At 34.5% G+C, this 23,588-nt stretch overlaps 2 protein-coding genes across 18 annotated transcripts in view; both read right to left on the reverse strand.

Annotated features, from left to right (window-relative positions):
- Positions 1-19,498, reverse strand: part of LOC117243119 (kazrin) — a 140,437-nt gene extending 120,939 nt beyond the window's left edge. For 9 of the 16 annotated variants that reach the window (XM_033510340.1, XM_033510330.1, XM_033510336.1 and 6 more), the window contains exon 1: positions 9,710-9,848. In XM_033510340.1, the coding sequence (XP_033366231.1) occupies positions 9,710-9,809 (100 nt within the window). In that variant the 5' untranslated portion in view covers positions 9,810-9,848. Of the gene's footprint in view, positions 1-9,709; positions 9,850-12,577; positions 12,720-19,089 lie in introns of those variants that run through there. The other 7 variants (XM_033510341.1, XM_033510331.1, XM_033510342.1 and 4 more) reach the window with 3 other exon arrangements.
- Positions 19,499-21,631: 2,133 nt separating this feature from the next.
- Positions 21,632-23,533, reverse strand: LOC117242866 (glutamyl-tRNA(Gln) amidotransferase subunit A, mitochondrial). Of its 2 annotated transcripts, XM_033509880.1 has the most exons (3): positions 23,428-23,526; positions 22,731-23,265; positions 21,632-22,678 (listed from the first exon to the last, which is right to left on the reverse strand). In XM_033509880.1, exons 2-3 carry the CDS (start codon positions 23,257-23,259, stop codon positions 21,648-21,650), a joined length of 1,560 nt encoding a protein of 519 aa, XP_033365771.1. In that variant the 5' UTR covers positions 23,260-23,265; positions 23,428-23,526; the 3' UTR covers positions 21,632-21,647. The 2 variants fall into 2 exon arrangements, with proteins under 2 accessions (XP_033365771.1, XP_033365760.1); XM_033509869.1 differs by having other exon boundaries at positions 22,731-23,533.
- Between the last annotated feature and the right edge of the window lie 55 nt (positions 23,534-23,588).

Here is a 23,588-nt window from a genome sequence, read left to right on the forward strand (position 1 = left end):
ATTCCCTTTCGCCAGTTATTCGTGTACCAAATACCATGAATAAATAAAGCAAACGCTGAAATTTCGTTGCGTTTCGACGAGAAATTATCCATACGCAAATGCGCACCCACACATCTTGCATGCACCGTCCGAGAACGGATGAACGGGCAAGAAATTAATTACTTTTTGTCGGCGAGCATAGATCCGCTCGCGTGTCATTTTACAGTCGACGATCAAAAACCAGCGAAAGAAAACACGTATAACGTCCGTCTCTTTGGACGCTCGAAATTACACTGTACCATTCTATCCACGCACAAAAATTCAACGTATCTATCTTTTACCGTGATTAAGTCAGCCTCTAGGTTGATGTGTTTTGACGGTCGAACACACTGCCAATAAACTTTATCCCCTGTCAATACACTGCCCGTTTTACAGCCATTTTACGATTTTTCCCGGGACAATATTCCGAAACTTTTGCCAGGATTAATCAATACGGTCGATCCGTGTAATTTTCTAGAATCGATTTTGTGTCAACGTTTTACGTCAATTTTCTATTGGCTTTGTGTAAAACACTTTCTTCTTTTTTTGTACGTGGGTATTAGCGTCACGTCAGTTACATATAGAATATACAATCATGGATAAAAGGAAGTTTAAAATTATATTCGTGAGTACACACCAATATTATTAACTTCCGTAATAAAAATTTTTTACCGTGTTGGTAAAAAACGAACAATTATCTCTTTCGGTATATGTATTTTATTTATTTATTGCTCTTGTCAATCGTAATTTCGTTTTGTAAAATTTCTTTCTGCGTCGCTGTAATTAAAGTTCCTTTAATTTGGAATTTAGAATGGCATTTATTTAGACGCGAAATACAAACCTACTCTACGAACATTGCAATTAACTTAAAGTATAACGAAGGTGTAATATTAAATTCTTGGATTAAAATTTGTACAAAATTTACAATAGTAAAATCGTGATAGTCCAACCTCCATTAATGGACATATCCGATAGCGACTCGAATTCAAATAATTCTCCTAGTCTACTCATTACGTTTCCATTTCGTAACAAAAGAAAGCCGGAAAAGCAGTTTTTCATGAAGAAGCAATAATTGTTCGTTTCGTACAAAATTACCTCTGATTGGCGAAAGATTTACGTAAAAGTAAAACGTTTCTTATGTAAAAACAGCTGCCGTGATGCCTGGTAGTATCCTGCGAACCAATTTATCCAACTGTAAGGTCGGTGGTCATCTTGGCTCGCGTGCATCACCGGTTCATGGTGCACATGCACACAGGGAAAGCGAATAACGGAGCCAAGAGGGTGCAGGATGACTGCGTCCCGCACGGAACGTAAACGAAACTTAAATGAATACCTAAATTCCACCAGTCACGCGAACACTAAGCCGTTTGCTACTGAACATCGACTTTTACCTACGTTTCCCACCTTAGAAATAACTTAGCACTTCGTTAACGGCGATTTCGGTTAATTGCTAGAATGCGGGAGAATTTTGTAATTTAAATTTCGGTAATACCGTTCAAAATATTCTTTGAAATTTTGTAATTGGGAGATTTACGAAATAATTTTTAAATTGTTCAGTTCTTATCGATTACGGAAAATTTGCTCTGTTTTGGTCACTTCTGAGGAATTTTTGATAGAAATTTTATCTATGAGGCACATTGGAAATGTTTTTAATTTGTAATTGGATGATTTGTATTTTGGATTGTTGGTTTTCTGTCTATTAAAAAAATTTTTGTTATTTTTCAGGAGATTGTGGTAGAAATTTTATTCGTGGAATACATTAAAAGTATTTCTAAAAGATTGATAATTAAAGGGTTTCAGATCGTTGACTAGATCTGGGTCATTGAAAGAAATTTTAGACGAAGAAAATGGATCAAAGGCAGTACAAAAGATATGGCATGTACTAAACGTGATATATACAAATATAATTTGAAAAATTTTAAATTTACTTAATAAGAAGTATCCTTAAAACACGAAAACTGTTAAAAAATCTCCATACAAATCGAAATAAGGAAACGTCGAATATAAAAAGCTACCGATTTGAATATAGCTGTCATCAAGCAATGCCCTTTGATCGAAGGCTGTCATTTAGATATTAATTTATCAGCTGCATCGAGGCTAATTGCCGATTCACGTTACCGTATCTCATAATTTAGATACAAAATGCCATTGTCTCGTGTATGACGTAATCGTTATCTTTTAAGAACGGAAGGGTTAAGGGCGGTGATTACGCCTGGCAGGAACAACGCTGATAGATCGTATGTCCCAAGGGTGTAAAACACTCCCTTCTCAAGAGGAGTGCAAGTACCTTCAACGGGTGAACAAGCATGATGCTGCAGCAAGTCTAAAGCGCTATCTAGATTCACCATCCCTTTAATTACACCCTTCAGGAAAGCCGGTTCAAGGTAGCCTTTTTATTCTTCCTTCGAAAAAAAAGGGGAAATATTATAGCCTGAAGTCCTACATCATATTCACACGATTCTATAATTATTTTACGGTTTCGATAGTTGAATGTGTGAAATAAAGCGAAATTGAAAAATAGAACGAAGCGTCGAAGGAGCACATAGATCTTTTAACTTTTGTCCTTTTCTTCTGAATTAAACTTTGTACGAAATGTACTATGGTAGACAAATCAGAAAAAGCAGTTTGATAACTCTAATACTAATAAATTAGCAGAGTCTGGAGTATTTATTTTCCGGATTATTTAAATTCCACTGTATTTCAATACTTTTTTAAATCTTCATAAACGTGGTTTATTCATCATCTCAGTCAATTTACTTATCATAATATCCATCCTGAAGATGTTCCATGAAATATCGACAATATCTTGAAACGTTCTTCTACGAAGGAGTTTTTCGCCGTATTTATATCTCATTTCCCATTGTAAACCCCTATAATGGAGACGATGATATAATACAAGGATTAATATACAAATTGCAAAGCAGGCAGGAATGCTCCTGTCACCGACAGGACCAGAGTGGATGCAATTGAGAAAATTGCCGGGATATCGGTTTCACCCTCGCATCACCGGGGGGATGCTGGATACGAAATGCGGGGTTAACGTAGAGGAATCTTCCGGTCTAACGCTGGCTGACGCAGCTGCATGCCGCCAAAATAAATTTTCACGATATCTGCCAGACAGCGACGATATCGGAAATTTTAAAAGAAACACGTACTTTATTGAAATCGTGCTGTGCAACAATCCTTCTCTTTCCTACTTCTTTTATTTCTTCGCGGTCTTTAATCACTTTACAGTTTACTTTGGAATATTTTATTTGGAAGTACTTGTTCAGTTTTGAGGTACGTCGGTACATTTTAAATAAGAGTAAATTCATATTATACCTGTAACATGACGTTGGTAATCATGTAGAGTGGTAAAAAGATATTTAATCACCAAATGTGCCAGCCAATAAACAACGGATGTAAAAACGCTTGTAGACTTTCCAACGTTTCATAAAAACAGTAGAAGGATGTTTAATTACTATAGAATCTAAAATCAATAATTACTTAATAAAATTTAATTTAGTATATAAATAAAAAAAACTTTTGAAAATACTAAACGTAATTTTTCTGCAAATTAAGGCACGATATTCTTCAAATTTGATATTAAAATATTTCTTTGGATTTCCTTCATGAATTATGTTTTACGTAGATACCCAGTTCAGAACTATGTATCAGTGATGCAATATGTTAAAAGCAACCGAGCATCGTTCAGATTCCCTCGAAACTTTCTTCCACTCCGTTATCAGAGCAATTCTATCGGAAAACTTTAGCAATTCGCTGGATTTATCATCGAATCCCTGCTTAGTCTTACTCCGAGTGACTTTAAAATTTACTATTACGGCCGTTCGCCTTAAAATGGTCCGCCAAGCTGTTTCGTCTCGATTTCGTCTAAAGATCGATCTTTCTCTCGTCAGATTTATCAACCAACTAAAACTTGATAAAAAGATAATGCTTCTCCGTCACTGTCAATTGTTTTGTAAACTGTTAACTCCCTGACAACTCCTATCGATAATTCAAGCCTTGACACCGCCTTAACGAATCTTCTTAAACATCTGCAACTCCATATATCACAGTCACCCCATTTACCTTACCTTCTTCAAAGTATTTTCTAATTTTTCGATGCTTTATCTTAATAAAATACTTTATATATCGTTCGCCATTTCGCGAATAATTTCACAAATAAAAGATAACTAATACGTTCGTTCCAACGAACATCGTGTTCGAATTTGTTTATTGTGATTAAGAAAACACGCGTATTGTGTAAAGAAAAACTCATGAAACAAATAGGATATTCTATCTGAAAGAAATCCAAAATAATATTCCAGCACCGCTGATCTAGATTTATAAAATCACATCCATTGCAATTAATACTCAACATATTATACTTAGGAATACAGGAGTCATTCGATCGAACAATTTTAAACTTTCCCTTAAATTTTCTTCTCCTGCATACTCCAAACGATATCCAAATTTACAAAAAAATATTCGACATTGTAATTGATACAAAGTAAAAGAAGTTCAAGAAGAAAATCCAGAAACGACGAACACCGAGTTTAAGTTTGTAAAAATTCATCGCTTCAACTAACGCTTGACATACGTATCTTTCTTTCTCTTGTATAAGTTCAGTATCGCGACAGCTGCCCAAAGAAAAATTCACGAAGCAATGCCAATAATAAGACTATCGAACACACCATGTCCTAATTTGTAACAAATCACTCGACACCGTAATTACCCCACTCCCGAAACTCGGCATTACAAATGAGCAGGATATTCGAGGAACAAATGGGACCAGCACGGTCCGATGCGCTTCTGATTTACAGTGGCGCTTAACGCACGATTAGCGGCTAGCATGAAACACCGAGAGAATACTCGTTAACAATGATAGGAAAACAATTGGGTACAATTCGAAGACTACTCGAGCGGGTGGAATCGAGATCATTCGTCAATAGAAGCCGCGAAAATCCCTTAGTCAAGAGGATCGGGGGTTCAACAGCGTGTTGCCCGATCGACCGAGGTCACCGACAGCGTAGGGTGGTTATTTTGGACGCACAGTGGTGTAGACTCGATTTCAGGGGTTCATTGGCGAAATGAACGCGATCCGTGTAAACGCGGCTTAAGGGGCGAGGAAACTGTTCAATCTGTCGGCAACCCTGTAATTATCGCAACGTCTAACCGTCTAAGGGTTCTCTCTGTTACATTTAAGGGTGAGATAGTATCGATATACTGCAATAGCAGGAGCAAAAAAGCTGATATTAAAGTCGAGGAGCAAATTTTTCTGTGAGTTTTAATCGATACGTATCATGGTGTGAGATGGTTGAGAATATCGATGAAAGTTTAAAAGAAAAGAATTTGAAATATTTAGTCGTAGGAAGTTATTAAAATTAATTATAAATATTTTTCTTTATGCAGTAAAAATTTGTTTCGTGACATTATAAGACAGTGTTCTATTTTTGTAAGAAACTAATTCATTTTTGCTTGGTTGCGACTGTTGATGAAAAGATTCCTACTTTACGGAGAACGACGCTAGTGATTGCAAATATACTGGAAATATGATGTGTGCAAATTCTTTTCTTATACAGTGCACACGTCGAGACTGTGTAACAGACTTTATGTACATTTGATATAAAAGACTTTCTCCTCGTGACTTGAACTGATTGCGAATTTGCTTGCAATTGCATCGACTACGTTTGATTACTCTGCTCAATTTCTCTTCGACACACATTCGGCTTAGGTTCATAGCAGCCTATAGCTTTACTTTACTCTCACGTGTCACCAACCTTTATACCATTTTGCTCTCTATACTTTTTCCTTTCGTAGCGAAAATGTCACGACAATGTATAGTTTGTCGATAATTTGTTAACTTATCGTCTGAATTATCAATATATTAGAGTTGAAGATCTATATATTTTGCTATACTACATTTTTCTTATTCATTACATTTTTATTAAAAGCACATCGTTGTATTTCCATGTACAAAAACTAATTCTTTTTTATTCGTATTTTAATTCACAGCGTTTCGGATCGCGATGACTTTGGACTTTTACCGCGAACGAAAAATCTGGTAAATCACAAAGAGGATCTAAAATTAACGAAACAATAAAATCTAATGATAGGAACAACTAAAAATACCACTACAACTCTTCTGAAGATATACAATCACAAGAATTAACTCAGATGCAGGAAACAAACTTAGAATTAGCTTTTGAATGCAAGCACGCTAATGAATCTCCCAATCGATGGCCAAGAAACCAGCTCACTTTTCCACGACATCGAACCAATTCAGTAACAATCTCGTAAATTCACCTCTGGCCAGGTTTAAAAGGGATTCTGCGCCACTGGCGCGACGCTCAATGAGAAAAGCTGCGTTTCCCGGAATGATCGGTCCGCGAATCGTTAATTGGATAGACCGGAATGGCTCGAGAGGACCCTCGATCCGACTTTCGAGAGGTCGTTCGACAGGAAAAAGCAGCCTGGTTTTACGATCCGATATCGAGCAAGGAACAAGGCCGAAGACTGTCCAAAGAACATTATCAAACATTTGTCTGCGATAAATATCTAACGCGATAAAATAGGATCGATCAATTCACTGTTTCTCTCAGAAAATATCTAAAGAATTGTAAAAAAAAAACTATAGATTTTTATTTGCAATTAGCAAAATCGATAAGAATAATAATCGAAATTATGGAAATTTTATACTGAAAGTCAAGATGGTAAGATTTTGAATCGGATATTAATTGAAAAATGATGAATAGATTTATAACAAGTGCCAGAAGCGAAGATTTTCAAATAGAAGAAAAAATTCATGTGTTTGTTAATTTTTATCCTTCGTCTGGTACGAGTTAGTTCTATTTTACAGTGTTCGTTAATATGTCCAACAGAGAATTTACATATCCTCCACTATATTATTTTAAGATACTATAATACAATACTAATTTCTTATCTTTTCTAATATTCACGTTGATTAAACTCTCCTCTCCCTAAACTAAAAAATTCCAACCCTTGTTATCGGCTTACTTTTCTACGATGCGAAACTAATTTCCTATCTTTTTCAACGTTCGCGTCATTAACCATTTGCACCCCCCCCCCCTCTCCGCGAGACTAAAAAATTCCAGCCCTCGTTATCATTTTATTTTTCTACCTTCCTCCTCAATCTCTTATTACGCAATCCTGTTCCTCATTAAGGGGTTGAAGAAGGAAAAAAATTCCAACTTTCTGAACCCGTGAAACGGAGAGCACTCCCGAGCCTCCGACTGAAACCCCTGTGACGAGAAAATATTTTCTCTGGCCGGTCTGTAAACACGGCGCTTCGTGCCGACCAAGATTACACCCCTTTCTGGTTCGAGGGTAACTTTCGGAGGATTGTTGGCACGGTTGAGAGAGACTACGGGACGAAAGTGAATCAATGGAGCTTGATTGGCCTGGCCGGCCTTCGACGAGAGTTCGGGGGGTTGGTCGATTACATGGTCCATCGTATAACTACAAACCACAATGACACCCGTGATTTTCGACTTGAACGCGACGGGGTGCACGTGCGTGGGCATGTCCGTTGGTTTTCAAGGGCCGTGTACCTCTTTGTAGCTCGCGAATCTCTCCGTGTGTGACGGTATCGCGATAAAATCGCTCGACAACCCCTCGTTCAAGGGAATGCCTAATTCGTTTTGCAACAAGAATTCGGTTCAGGTGTACGAGCAGCTCATTCGATTACAGTTCGTTGCTATCATGGGATTTGTGGGGATTCAATCTTCGAGTCTTTGCGCCACGTACGGATTCCTGATTCACCTGTTTCCAACTCCGCTCTTTCCCTCCGTAGATTCGAAGTGTGATCATTTCTTTTTACTGTAATTATCGAATTAGAATCATTACACCTTCATTATTATGGTTTTATCGTAGAATTGTTGTAGTATTAGTGGAGTTATTATAATCCGATTAATCTTCGAGCGACTCGTGTTAAATGAAGAATTCGTCGAAGTACGCCCTTCGACAAGTTGTCGTATGTAAAGTTTTCATGGCGAAACCTTATTGGAATATTCAGAGAATTTTACTAAAAATGTTATCTCTCTTATCGTATAAGACCAATGCCCTATTTTCTGATCTAGTTACACGAACATGCACGATGTTTTCGCTGAAACTACCTTAACGCTCGTTACCACATGCTTCGTGGTAATAGATGACCGCTCGTTTTGTGGTAACCCATTAAACTCTGCACGATAACGAAATCACTTACCAGCGCTTTGTATCGTAGCAAACGAAAGGACATGAATTTCGTATCTTAAACAGATAATCTATTCACAGAAATTCGAAACAAAATCTATTTATTATATATTCTTGAAAATCAATGTATTCCCTTCATATAAACACGTATTGCAATATAATAATTCATGATAGCGATCTAATTTTGATACGATATATTGATTTTCGATATAGGTCCGCTCTTCGAGCTATAAGTAACTTTTGTAATTCAATAATGTTCTCGCTCGTAATACTTTATTAGAAATTTTATATTTGTCTCGAATTGACATCGTACGATTCGGCTTGGTTACAGGAGAATACTAATTAATATATTGCAGAACTCCATAGAAAAGAGACCACAGTTTACAATAGTGAATGATTTAATATTTTCATTGAAACATCGTAACAGAAAGTACTCGGAACAAACTACACGGATCTATAAAATTTTATAGCAGAAAATTTCACGTTTAGAATTACAGAATACTACCATTCTTGCCGGTGGAATTACGCGGAAGAGTGAAAGCGGTGTTAGATGGTAGATTTCAAGACGTGTAACGTAAAACCGTGAAAAATTCGTCTGAGTGGCCAGTGGCCAGTGCCGGAAACCTTTCATTGCTGACAATTCAGACAATTCGTCGCTGACAGGTCGGATTTGCAACGAGCGCCTGTAATTCCTGGTGTTAACGTATCTACACTTTGGTGACGTAATTGAATTTTCATATTATCATGCGTCACATAACGCTCGCCTTCCGATTTAGATGACCCAAAAATTTACGCTACGCGATCTCATGTACCGCTCTACAACGAAACTTCGCTATAACATACTGTAACCTACATTTTAAATAAATTACGCTGCAATGCAATTGCGTTGCAATTTCAAGAATCTTACAAGATTACTTCCAGAATATTTCAAATGCTTCAAATGAAGGGATGAAATCAAAAATATAAACCATGAATTTGAGTCACCGAGTCTTTCAAGAAATTTGTCCTGTCTCTCTAACACTTTTCTAAAATTAACAAAGTTACAACAAATACGATATACGTCTAAACGCGTACTCAGCATCAAGATTCCTCTTATGTATGCAACAAGACAGCTGCAATAAAGAGACCGTTCCACTTCTCAATCATTTGAGTCAAAGATTAAGCGACTCAAGATCAATCAGAATCAAATCACTTTCTCAAACGTGCTATAAATTCATAGTCACTAATATTCATAATAGTAAACCTTTGCGCTTTCGAATATACGAGCGTTATACCTTTCTTTCTCTTTGAATAAATATAATTTCAATATTACAACGATGTTAAATGTAATTGAAACGTCAAGCATTAAAGTTTTTCAATTACTAGCCGTCATTCGCCCTAACGATTTTCGATCTCCATTCTCCGTCAAACAAAAACCTGAGTACACGCGGAAATAACCCATAAAGTGGCAAGTACCCGAGATGGTCGTAAAAGACGGAACAAACGAATGTTCACTCACCGAAGCCGAGCAGATTGTAGCAAAGGTAATACAATAGCCATCGACACCAGAGGAAAACCCTTGGCCGTGCGCGTTTCAACGCGACCAACATCGCCACCATTTCGCGCACGCGGAACTTTTGTATTCTACAACTCGGGCTTCACCTTAAAGAATCGACGTGTGATCCACGCATAGAGGAACCGCGCACTGAAATGGCCCACATATTAAACAGCGGCATATCGGCCTGACCGCTGCATAATGTGAACCACTGGGAGAGAGCGGCAAAGAGAAAAAGAGGAAGAGTGTGTAATGATCGGAATGGAGGAACAGGGATGGAAGATCGAAAGAACGAGCCCGTATGATTCCCCTACTTGCGGACGAATGAATGACGCCATTCGTTAAATTGCGACCAAGATCCGGATGTGTCGAATCTCAAGTGTTTGTCGCGACTTAGGGAAATGCTGGAATGCTTCACGTCTTTCGGGTTATTCTTACGCGCAGGGAAGAAGAGGATGATATTTCGCGTAAAAGAGTGGGACAGTTTTTCATACTTGCAATAGGGGAAAACCACGATAAGTCGTATTTTTTGTCTTTTACGGGAAGGCGATGTCGAAATTTAAAATACAAACAAAATGAAGTTTAAAATAAGAGAAGGAAATGTTCGTTTTAATGATCTTATATTACAAGTGTATAAATAGATGTGTCCATTTAATACATTACCAAGCAATATATTTTGACTATTGTGATTATTATCATGCAAAATTGATTGTCTACTGTTGTTTTGGTCAATTACTGCTGATTACATCTATATTGTGATTAGTATATTTGAACTACTGTGTGAAGAGAATCGATCGACTCTATATTAAGTGATTCGATCATTTCAAATACACGAATTGTCTGTCTAACGGTTTCACATTTCCAGATAAATTCTTCTTCGCGCCTTTTTAATTAACATTATGTTACGTGTGAAACTAAACCAAACTGTAAATTAATTTACTAGATGGTCAATTAATTGTACAAGGGAACAATAACATTGTCATAGAGTGAAATTGTTACAAAGTGACAACCAGATTTGAAACGTTATTTAATCACAAAGAATAATAAATCTAACTCTAAATCGAAATCTGTAAAACGATTTCGATGGGAAAAGTACGTAAAGCGAATGAAAATGTTACGAGCAGACTCTACGAATTTTCTTTCGTCTCAAATTTTCCAAAAATTATAACGGGCATGTTTTGACGTAAAACTAGTAGCGCAGGTAAAAAGTTCCACGCCGACAGGAAGTGGCATAAGAAACACGCGAATGAAAAAAAGAGGAGAACAGAGAGCAAACATCGCGTGTCTTGTCATTGTAAGTTCATGTCGCAGTTACCACTTCGCTCTAGATGCACGCACTTTATAGAGCGTACCTATTATCGTTTTAATACCCCCGCAGAGCTGTCTCGCAAAAAATGCTCATAGACACATCGAGAATCCTCTGCACGTTCAGAAGAACCAGCAAAAATTCGTTCGAAGAAACAAAAAGCAACCCTATCCCGCTTACGATCGTTTTTATCTGCTCCAGATAGACAAAGATCCTCATGCTGTAGAAATATTCTCAGCTTTATAGGTCGCTCTCCTTATTTCCTTCGGGATTAACATTGTTCGAAGAAAAATGTTTATTATACAATAACAAGAATCGTCATTTTTATCTTCACGGTTGATGGTGCGCGTGTCTGTTTACGATAATTGAAAGTGCACCATTCGAACCGCAGGGGAAAAGTATAATAAGTTATTGTTGAAAAGGGGAACGTACCATAGGACGTCGTTCAAAAGGGGAATAACCTGTTAGGTTAAAAAAAAAAATTGCATATTAAATGGCGGATAAATTTCTAAAGCTTTCCAAAACTTTTCCGAAAGAGTTTCAAAATTTGCAAACTGTTATTGAGGATTTCTTGTAAAAATAAATTTTATGGCGTGTATAAAATTACAAATATCGTCTATAAAAATAGAAAAAGATTTCTTCCACGAATCATATTTGATACAATTTTATAATTAAAAGAAATTTAAATTGCCATTTAGTAAACTCTTAAGAGATTATCAATTATTATGTTTACCATGAGAGACATCCGCTATTTGAAAGGGATATTTGGTTGAAACGACGTCTAGTAAATTTCAATTGAACTTGCACGAGAAAATCAATACCGAGACTGTTTTTTAATGATAGATTCAATGTTATTGCGGATACTAACAGATTGTAACTAGATGGCAATGGGTGTTTGAAACGCGATATTACCGGAAGGAATTTTATGCCAGATCGACAGGTAACACTAGCCTTGTGGTCTCACCGCGAATCTTTGGAAAAATTCTAAGCCAAAGATTAATTAGTCCTTTGGTTTTCACCAATCTAGAGCCGCCTATCGTCAAGCGAAAAATTCAAACGGCTCCTTTGACGATCCTTTTCATTAAAACATATTTCCTCTTTTAATAAAAGCTTCCTATAATTAATCTCTCTTGTATAATTAAATTAATGTTATCAATGAAATGAGATATTTCCTACATCTAATTTTTGTTCCATTTCTAAAAATTATCTTGCTCTATTTTTCTATAAAAAGGAATTTTCCGACAAATTAATATTAGTGAAATTTCCTTCTGATAAATTTTTTGTATACTGACAAAACGATACGTAAGTTATTATTTACACTTCCCAATAATAAGAGTTTAATTATAAAATTGATACTTTTGTGATTCTGATTTTCATAACAAACTTTTTGAAATTATTTGAAAATACCGGGCATTATTATGACATCTTTCCGGTTCCAGTTGCTATCATAATATCACAGTGAAATATCAAGATATTCGGACATCGTTAAAATGATGTCGGAGATATAGTATCGTTAAGGTGCTTACCTAGTTACGGTTTCGCAGAGTATAAAACGAGGTGATTACTTCGGATGATTTCTGCACGTTGCGATGAGTTCACGACCGCGAAACAAGACACTGCGATACACAACTACACGACCCATCGACTTCAGAAGTGGTTTCTTCCTTCCTGGAAACAAATGCATCGTTAGTGTAAAATATATCAGAATTCATCTTCAATAGTTATTCTACAGAGAAATGTTAGACCACCCAACTAATGGAAATGTTTTGCCTTTACGAATAAATATAACAATACGTAATAACAATCACTTCGCAATTTTTCCTTTTTCGTTCTATACAACTACTTGTCACAAGTTCCAGCGTATAGAAATAGTAGTTATTACCTGTAGCAAAAATAATAATGATTTGACATTGTCTGCGGTCTACTAATGACCACATAGTGATCATATTTAGAAAGAATCCATCATACAGTAAATCTACTAAAGAAACCGAAGAAACAGGAAGACCGTCGGAAAAACAATCGAGTGTGTTTTTCCAGGTAAAACGATTTTAGTCGCACACAATGCCGGTCAGACCGGGTAGGGTCGTTGCACTATTAACTCAGTACGTCTTAGTTTTGTCTAGATACTCGGCTCCTTGACCCTACTTTGCATCACGTGCCACGGCGTGTGGGATCAGGTACCATTTATCCACTCGAACCGGTTGGCGATGCTGTAATTCAAACCGCTTCGAGGGTTGCCATTGTTAACGAACAGAGATATCAGTGTTGGCCCCAACTTAATGTAAATAATAAGCGTTGCCGCGCTGCCAGAGAACTGGCAAAAATACCCTCAGGGTTGGGAACCTGACCGTTTGGTTTATTACTCGACCCTCTATGACCTATTCTCTATACGGATGCTTCCAAAGATTGAAAATTATCGTGCAACTTATACGCCTTGAGGTAATTATACAGTCATCTGTTTATGGTTTGTGGAAGAAATATGGCCAGGCCTTGGATTCAAATGTCAATTAGTAGCAATGATTGGTTTACCGATACCTACGTAGGGCTCGTATGAGATGATTTAAGTATATTTCTTGTTAGCCATTGGAGTCTGATTCAGGTTTTGAATCTTCTGTAAATTGCTATACATTGTTTCATTCGTTAGTAAATTCCTTTCTCTTTCTGAGAATAGTTTGTATTTTTGTATATATGTTTTATTATTAGAACTCCTTTTCTGGTTCGCTTTCCTTATATTCTTCCCTATTAATGGAATTTTTTCTAGCTCAGTTTAGCCTTTTTTAGCTAGTCTCTGTATTGTTTCATTTTATTGCTAGAGCTAAAAAGCTTTTCTTCTATTGTAATGCAAAACTAAATCCGCGCATTCATCAATATATATTATTCTTACTTTCCTAAGTTTAATCACTGTTTCCTCTTCCTTCCACGATCATTACACACAGCATCCACGGTATAGACTCCACTCGGCTCTCGGTTCATAGTTACCGAGTAACTTTCATCAGTATTTTTTTCGCTTTAATGCTTCACGTACTCCACAGAATTTATCAGAAAATATGTTCCATCCAACACGCGATGATACACATATAACGGTCTAATGCACCTGAAGATGAGCATCACCTTACACATTTTCCCGCATTCGCGACCTTTTCCAGCAAGGCACGCGAGAAAAGGGGGTCGAAAGATCGGGTGGCATTTATTCGGTCTATCCATTCGCAACATCGTAATTCAGGCTGCAGAGCGGAGGGTACCTATTGTCAGTGGAGAAAGATATCAGTGACAGTGAGTTTAGGTACTTAGTCGCGAGGTTGATATCAAAAGGGCGAAGCTATCCCGTGCCACAGCGATGCGTATTGTTCGTAAACGTGCCTTTTGTGTTCCAATTGAAGCACGAATGGATCATCTGCGTCACGGGAAAGGTACGACGCATTCCGGACCTTCCTTTTGTTTACGACGATAAGGACAAATAGGAAGAACCGAGGATACGCCAATGGAAGCAAATTCTCAACTTTTACGTTATGCCTTTGCCCCGTCCTCTTTCTATCCGCGTTGTAGATATACAGATAAAGAACAACGATGCTGGCCTTTGTCCTTAAATTTCTCTTTTCCTCTTTTTTCCACCTCCTTCGGTTAAATATGCAAACCTCCGTTTCGAATAGCGTGGAATGAATGCTACGCGCGCTACGGAAATTGTAGAAAAATTGAAAATATTCCGTTTGTTATGATTTTCTTCACTTTAATATGCAACTTGAAAGCATGTTACTCTTATTTCTTTTATTTCAAAGATGAAACGAGTCAGTGATATTTTGCAAATTACTGGAAATATAAGAAATATTCTTCATAGCGAGCTGTTTTAACACGCTACATGATAGGACAATTTTTTCTGCTTCCTTTTTTCCAATAATGATGAATGCATAAATGATTGAAATTTGAGATTTCGAATCCAAATTTTTAGAATATTTGAATAACATTCTTCCTGTTCATCTCATATAAATAATATAGGACAAATGATTGACGTCTTTCAACTATTGAAAAATTAAAAACCTTTCTCATATCGATATAATATTGTGTGAAAAATACATTAGAGGAGAATTAAATGTTAATATTACTGACACATTTATTTCGATTTTATGCTCGACGCAACGAAAGCGTAAAGGAATTTCCTGGCCAAGTGGTTTGGAAAAAAATTGCTCTCAATTTCTGATTTCTCAAAAAGATGAGAGGATAGCTATATCGATGAAAGTTATAATCCTGAGTGGAACTTAATGCTCAGCCGTAGTAGACACGAGTCTACTCTGGTAGAACGTATAAAAATACACATGATACGAAATCGTGCGTTTTCAGGCCGCACGTTCTGACCTCTCTAAATATAATTCTCATCGATAAAACTGAATTTCAAGTCGGTCGAAATTAATCCCGACCAATAATACAATCCAACCGTATAAAGCTTGGAGTCGAATAAAATACAAAAGCACTTCGCGATTCTCAAGAGAATATCAAAAAATGCATGAATCTTTCAAAGTATCACGAACCAATCCAATCATAAGATATCAACCGAAAGTGTCGATGATATTTTCTCAAATAACAAATCGAAATGAAACGAGATGGAAAATAAACTGAAAAATCAGAAGAATTTTCGAAACAGCTTAATCAAAGAAGATACAAAATACGAATAAACTATCCTTTTTTTTATCTCGTTGAGTTTAGTTTTCAGTTTAGTTGAGTTTCAGTTTAGTTTAGTTTTGAGTTTAGTTTTGAGTTAGTTGAGTATTAAAACTATATATATAGCCCTATAACTTTGTAACAAAAATGTAACTGTATAAGGGAAAATTAGACAGAGGATTGGGAAAATGGACAAAAAATTGAAAGCCTAGTCGTTGGAGGCTACAATGTTGCAAAAAATAAAAATCTATCGAACCCATCGATCCGCGATAACGAAATTAGTCAATTACCAGCCGTTTGGAGGCCTGTTATCGTTAACTCTTTACCTTTATTTCTTCGCCGTGTGCAAGGGTATGGCTTAGACTCACGTAACGCGAGCTTTACAGTCGTAATGCATGTTTTTTGTCACGGCACATAGACGGAGATTAGATTTAGCCTCTGTCTTTGCTCGAAACAAGGTCCATGCATGAACAAAAGTCGTGGTCGGAGCATAATGACGGAATGATTTCATCAAATATTCTGCGTATTGGATGTTTCAGAATAAAATTTCAAGGATTCTACGTATTCTGTATTGTATATCTTTTTTCTATTTTCACTATTCTACATTCTATATTTTGTTTTCTACATTCTGTATTCTATGACGTATTTAGACCCCCTTACACAATAGTTTACTAGTTTACCTACGAATATTAAAAATTGAAAATTGATGAATATATCGATGACTTCAATTCTAACAGTTCTAATATATAATATTATAAAAATATTCTATTATATAACTTACAACTTGTGACCTACCGATTCATTGATATTGCAAACGTGCTCAAATGATAAAGACTTTGATCCTCTCCTTTTCTCTAATTAAACTCTTTTTGTCTTAATTTATAATACATTTCCTGTTCCACAGAATAAAATATAAAATATAAGTAAGATACGTAAAATATACGAAATATAGAATAATATTTCAAAGAATGGCCCAGAAAAGAAATTAATGGAAAATAGACTTAAATTTTTATGAAATATCAAGAGACCAGCATCTCTGGAAAAGTAACACATGATTTTTCTCATACATCAAAGGAAACTTCTCAAACGGTCGGTATAGAACAGAGGACTATGATCGTAGACACGGCGATGCACGAGCAGACGAGATGAGGACGCAGATTCTTGGGAAAGTTTATAGTGATCATGGTTAAAGATATTAAGGTCGAGCGTAAGGCAACGATGTAACTTTCCCTCGAAACCTTATATTCTCATATGGCATGAAAGCCGATCAATATCCTCAAAATAGAACGAATGAGTACACGCTTCATGTCGCACAAACGGAAAGAGAGAGAGAGAAAGAGAGAATGAGAAAGGGAGTGGAAAAGCAAAATTTTCCGAACCTCTGTTCACCCTAATATTGACGGAGCCCCATTATGAACAGCGACAGTCACGAATATATGAATGAAAACAAGGGGCGCATGGGAAATTATCGACACATCACTCGAAGATATTTTAACTTACAGTGAAATGTGCCAGTCTTTTTCAGGAAGCAATGATACATCCTTTGATGATTCCATTTTATTCTATCTATTCTATCTATTACTTCCTTATAAAACGAAAGAAACCTTTCGGACAACTTAATACATTTAATTCATTTGTGAAAATAAATTTCATTTGTACCATTTTGTACTGTAACTGTCATATAAGCTCAAAAATTTCATATATTTAACCTTAGTGTATGAAAGATTCTTAAAATCGAAATTAGTTCAAGCAATTAATTTATACAGTGTATTCCAATACATTTTTCTTGAATGATAAATGCGATAAGACATTTCATGTACTACATATATGTATAATATAAGTATACTAATAACAAATATTAATAAAATTCGTATATATAGTTGTTATCAAAATGAATAGAAAAGGTATGATCTTAGTTAAGAAAGCAATACAGAAAAATTAAAAAACAAATAACTTTGATACGAAGCTTATCCGTGCCCACCTACGTAAATTGTATTTTAATTAATTTCGGTAAACATATCGTTTATACGGTCATTAATATCCCACATACTATTCATTTCGTTCATTAGCATTAACAACCTTATCTGCTTATCCTAATATTCGGCGCCTCTGTATCAGAAATATCACAGTAAAACTAATTATTCCGTGGAATAAATTCGGAAAATTGTAACTTGTATTTCAAAATTATCCATTATTCATACATCACTCGGTACATTTGAATTAAATAAAGATAAAAGACAGAAACAAAATCGAAATGAAATTTATATAATGCTAGAATAAATCGTTGTTTATCAAAATCCCGATTATTCGATCGTTGTATTAAATTAATCAAATGAAATAATTATAGATTGTTCCATTTCACCATTGTTTGGTATTGCTTTTATGTATCAATTTCATTTTTCAGAACTAGATGAATTGATAATTAAATTGAATTTGTATCAAAGAAATTAAAATAACAACTACGTGAAAAGATATAGAATCGAATCTTTTTCGAGATATTCTACAAAAAATCATTTATATCTCCAAAAAGACGCATGTAAATCTATATACAACACATATTGTATAATGACTGATAAATAAGATTGATGTATAATTGATAAATGAATATACAAATTTATAATATATAATTTATAATATATATAATTTATAATATATATATGAAAGAGTTTATTTCAAGCATTCTAGTATTTCTAATATTAATAAGTATTATAAATAAATTCAACGAAATATAAATATAGATAGTAATATAGATACAAATTTCCATATAAATATAAGGAAATAATTATTGAATATGAATGAACAATGTTATTTAGTTTGTTCACCATTAATCTTTGATACATTATATAAAAACCTTAATACCAGAAATTTATGGATTGAATTATCATAAAATTCAAAACTCTTGATTTTCCATGCGTTATTTTATTAGCCATAACTTGTGAAAATTACTATATATGTAACATTCATCTGAGAATTGCCACCTTTTTACAAATTTGCAAATTACGTATTAAAATGGCTATTTTCAGTTTTTTCAGTTATCGTAATTCAAACTATTCAAAACAACGCCATCCAACAATAGTTACATATATGTATATTAATCCATTAAGAACCTACGTTGCATCAACGTAACATTTCATTCATAATTTTTCTCAGATTTATAGCACTACAATGAATCGTTTTCTTTTTAAACCATGGAAATCTTTCTTAATAGGCTTCTATAAGATATGTGCTATTCTACTACGACTTTTGGAAATCTCAATCAAACGATATGTAAGTCACTTTATTTACTTACTTTCAATGATATTGCGTTAGAGCTTTTACGTATTATTTCATTATTCGGGCCGGATAAAAACAACTAAATTACTTTGTTTATTCACAAAATATCTACCTTTATGTTTTACACGTTTGATTCAAGTAGCCTTGCCCTGGCACACACCTGTTTAAATTCCCAATCGTCCGTGTTCTGCGTAACAGAAACGCGCCTACACTACTTCGCGAGAATCGCAATAATTTCGAGATCTCGATCTTCGACACTAACGACACAGCGATACCGCTTTTATCTTCAAACTACGACACTGCCGATCGCGGCGCGAATTCGACCGCGATTTAAATCGCGCCACTTCGACATCGTTCAACACCAGTCGAATAATCAGCTGAACGGGAACAAGAATAAAAGGGATAGTAGTAGTAGTAAACGAAAGAAAACGAAAATGAACGAGATGAACCGATTTCCCACGATAAACCACGACTCGCGACACTGTCGGTTCGAGGTCGTCACGACGACTGGCGGAATTGTCGACAGAGAGCGACACGACAGCCCTCGGCCGGGTCAACGCATGCGCCCTTTACACCCTGTGCCCAACCCTGTTTTTATAAAGACCACCCTTACGCTACGAATCTCCTTTCGAATACCTGCTTTCCTATTTTTTCATTCCTTTAATCCTTCCGCATTCAAGAATAAGATTTATATTAAACCTCATATAAAATATATTTCAATATAAAATGGAATATATATTCTATATTATATTCCAATGACAATCCTCATAATACGAATTTTCTTTCGAATACTCACCAGCCTATGTTTTCATTCCTTTAATTCTCCCGTGTACGCAACAGAAGTCTTTGTTAATTACATAAAATATATTTCAACATAAAATGAAATATGTACTCCATATACATGTATACATTGCAGTGACGACCCTTACTCTACGACTCTTCTTTCGAATAGCAGTCTTCTTTTTTTCTCACTGCCTTAGTCCTACCCTAAAGACTACAATTATTATAAAAATGCAAAATTTCGATACACATTATATTAAATAGGATGTATATTTGTTTTAGCAAAATGGACTTATTTGACATTTTAATTATATTTTACAACTATCCACATCGACCATAGCCATTCCCATCACCCATATTGGGCATATTTTATTAAATTAACATTAAATAATATTTAATCTTTTGTATCGTACTCACGTGTATATGTATGTATACAGTAATATTGTCTGCGAATGAGAATATTTGCTTTCGTGTAATTGGTGATTTTAATTAGTGGAAAAAATAATTCCCATTGTTTGTTACAGTATCGTGGAACATTATGTAACAGAAAAATAATTTCTCTAATAGTTTTATTTCTAGTGACGTTGTTGCTTCACTCGATGACACATATCGTCCGTGGATAGCGTCACGATCGATTTAATTCGTGAGAAGCAATATCGAGTAATGAGAACTCAATTCTTTATTTCGAGATTCCGTAAACCTAATTAAATAATTTATGCGTTCAAATTATTTTATATGTCCCTGAAACGTTTTAAAATCTATCTAATTCTTGAAAACTATCGTGAAAGGAAATCATTTTACATTAACCATTAATAAAGTCAACCAAATGCAATTAAATATTTTATTATTATAATGTTAAATGAAAAGTAGAGAAGTTACTATTTGTAATGATTATAAATAATGTTGCGATGGTATAAAATTTTCTTGATAACTTTTAGGAATGAAATATTCATAGGAAATATTGTTAAGTAATAATTTAAACCACATAACATGAAGATTAAGAAATCGAATTAAATCATCTATATTTCTAAGCACTTTTAGAAATTAATTCTAATAAATAGATCGCGAATCTGCATGCAAATTCATATTTTTAGAAGTATATAAAAATTTTAACTTAAATGAAAATTTTCTAATAGTAATACATATATATATAATATATATATATATATATATATATATATATATATATAATATAATACATATTCCTTATTTTTTATATTTTATATAATTTTGTATTTGTGAACGTTTCTGTATATTTTTGCATACTCACATTTGCCATAAATGCACAAATATCCGCAGTTTACTAATAAATCATTAATAAAGTAAAAAAAAAGGGAAAGAATTACTGTTATTCATAATATAACATATAATAAAATCACAAACAAGGATATACATAGTCAATGATAAAATTTAATTCATAATTCAGATACAGTTTGTATAAATATTTTTCCAACCGCCGCATATACCTATGTCGACACGATACTCTGCTGTACCGACGGTCGACCTTACCCGCTGTTTAACTTTAACGTATAACGCCTAGCATTCGTTTCTAAAGCACGGTACATTGCAATGCAATAACAAAAAGGTCCTCCAACGTAGGAATTTCAACGAAAGAATGAAATTTCAAATATGGTCAATACCTTTTAAGAGTATAATAAATTGTATCTTATGCCACAATAATTTTTCGAGAATATATTATATTTGTTTAAAAGACCGATCAACCATAATTAAAAATATTATATAAAATATAAATACCTTCATTTAGATATGTGCATTTTAAATTTTGATATTAATGCTTGATTTTAATGCTGTTAATAACTTAAAGTCAAGTAGATGTAGTAAGAAGGAGAAGAGATGTAGGAAATCAAACAAGATTCGTACAGAAATACTTTATTGTAATAGAGATAGATCCTTCAATTCAAGTTTAGGAAACTGCACTCTCTGTTCAATCCATTTTGCTACAGTAAGAAGTTCCTTCTCTTTCAAAGGAGGTCCCATAAGTTGTAAGGATAATGGTAAACCACTCTTAGATAGTTTAATTGGCACATTAAGTGCTGGTATACCTGCCATATTAGCAGGTTGAGTACAATAATCTTGAATCAAACACTGTGCCTGGTTATCCATTGAAATAAAATCATTATAGGTAGGAGCTCCTGTTAAAGTGGTAGGAGTGAGTAGGAGATCAATATTATTATTCCATACTGCATCAAAATCTTCTGAGATTAATCTTCTTATTTTCATTGCTTTTACGTAATATTCTTCGTAATTTTCATTTAATAAAAAATAATTCCCGACTAGAATACGTTCTTTAACTATTTTACCAAACCCTTCAGACCTCGTCTTCTTATACATATTATGCACCGAACTCCATTCATCTGATCTGTAACCATACTCCATGCCATCATAACAAGCAAGATTACTTGCAACATCACAACGATTTAAAATTGTGTAACACATTATAGAATAGTTAGTATGTGGCAATGATACTGTGGAAAGCGATGCTCCATCTTCACTTAAGTATTGAGAAATTTCATTCCAACATTCTTGTACCTCTGGGCTTAGGTTTTTCTCTTTATATTCCTTTGGTATTCCAATTTTAATATTATTAATATTTATTTTGTCTGGTATGTCAAATGGTACATATTCTTTTCGTAAACAAGTAGAATCAAACTCATCTGGACCAGCTATAGTATTTAAAACTAACACAGCATCATCAACATTTCTTGTAAGAATACCAGGTACATCCATTGAATTTACAAGAGGAATAAGTCCATAGCGCGATACCAAACCATAAGTAGGTTTTAATCCAATTAAACCACAGTAAGATGCTGGGTTTCGAGTTGAACCTCCAGTATCTGAACCAATTGCAGCATAACAACTTCCAGCTATAACAGCCACTGCAGAACCACCACTGCTACCACCTAAAATAAAATTCTTATAAAATATTTGATAAAAGACTTTAACCATATATACCTGCTATATGCCAGGAATCTGCATTTTTATTCTGTTCTGTATATTCTTTCATTTGATTATTGCAAGAATAAAATTTTGAAAACAAATCTGAGTTCCATAAGTTTTTTGTTGGTCCATAATATGAGTCAATAGTTCCAGAACCCATAGCAAATTCATCGAGATTAGTTTTACCAATTAACACTGCTCCAGCATCTTTTAAACGTTGATACACAGTGGCATTGTAGGTGGGAATAAAATTTGACAGCATCTTTGATGCACAAGTTGTTAGATGACCTTTGGTACAATAATTATCTTTAATCGCAATGGGAATTCCATCGAGTTTTCCCAATAAGCTACAATCTTTTTGCCGTGAATCTGAGTTTTCAGCATGTTTCTTTGCTGTTTTATCGGTAATAGTAATATAAGCATTTAAAGGTTTAATAGCTGATGCAACTTTAATAGCTGCTTTTGTAACATCAGAAGGTCCCACATCACCAGCATTTATCTTTTGACTTACTTCTCTTATCGATGTAGTCAATAATTTATTCATATTTTCCTAATAATATAACCAAACAATGATATATATATACATATATATATACATATGACATAACCTCAATTCATTTGCCGGTAAGAAATAATTTTAAATAAATTACTATAGAAAAGATGATATTGATACTTAAGAAATTAGTTAAAATAGTATCAAATTTTGAACTACTTCAAAAATTCATCGGAATTAGACTAATAATGCAATAATATTAATTAAAAGTCACTTGGTAAACATATGAACTGTTTAGAATGTGTGTTACATGACATGTATATATTATATTCAATACAATAAATAATTTATAACATAACTTTGAACTGAAATTTATTGTT

The sequence above is a fragment of the Bombus vosnesenskii genome, unplaced genomic scaffold, assembly GCF_011952255.1.
Source record: "Bombus vosnesenskii isolate JDL3184/JDL3185 unplaced genomic scaffold, Bvos_JDL3184-5_v1.1 scf7180000013265, whole genome shotgun sequence".
NCBI lineage: Eukaryota > Metazoa > Arthropoda > Insecta > Hymenoptera > Apidae > Bombus > Bombus vosnesenskii.

Excerpts from the sequence above, each read along its gene's own strand:
- LOC117242866 (XM_033509869.1), bottom strand. The coding sequence starts at position 23,259 with ATGAATAAATTATTGACTACATCGATAAGAGAAGTAAGTCAAAAGATA. Across the intron at positions 22,679-22,730 it reads AGATTCCTGGCATATAGCAG|GTGGTAGCAGTGGTGGTTCT; the intron begins GTATATATGGTT and ends ATTTTATTTTAG.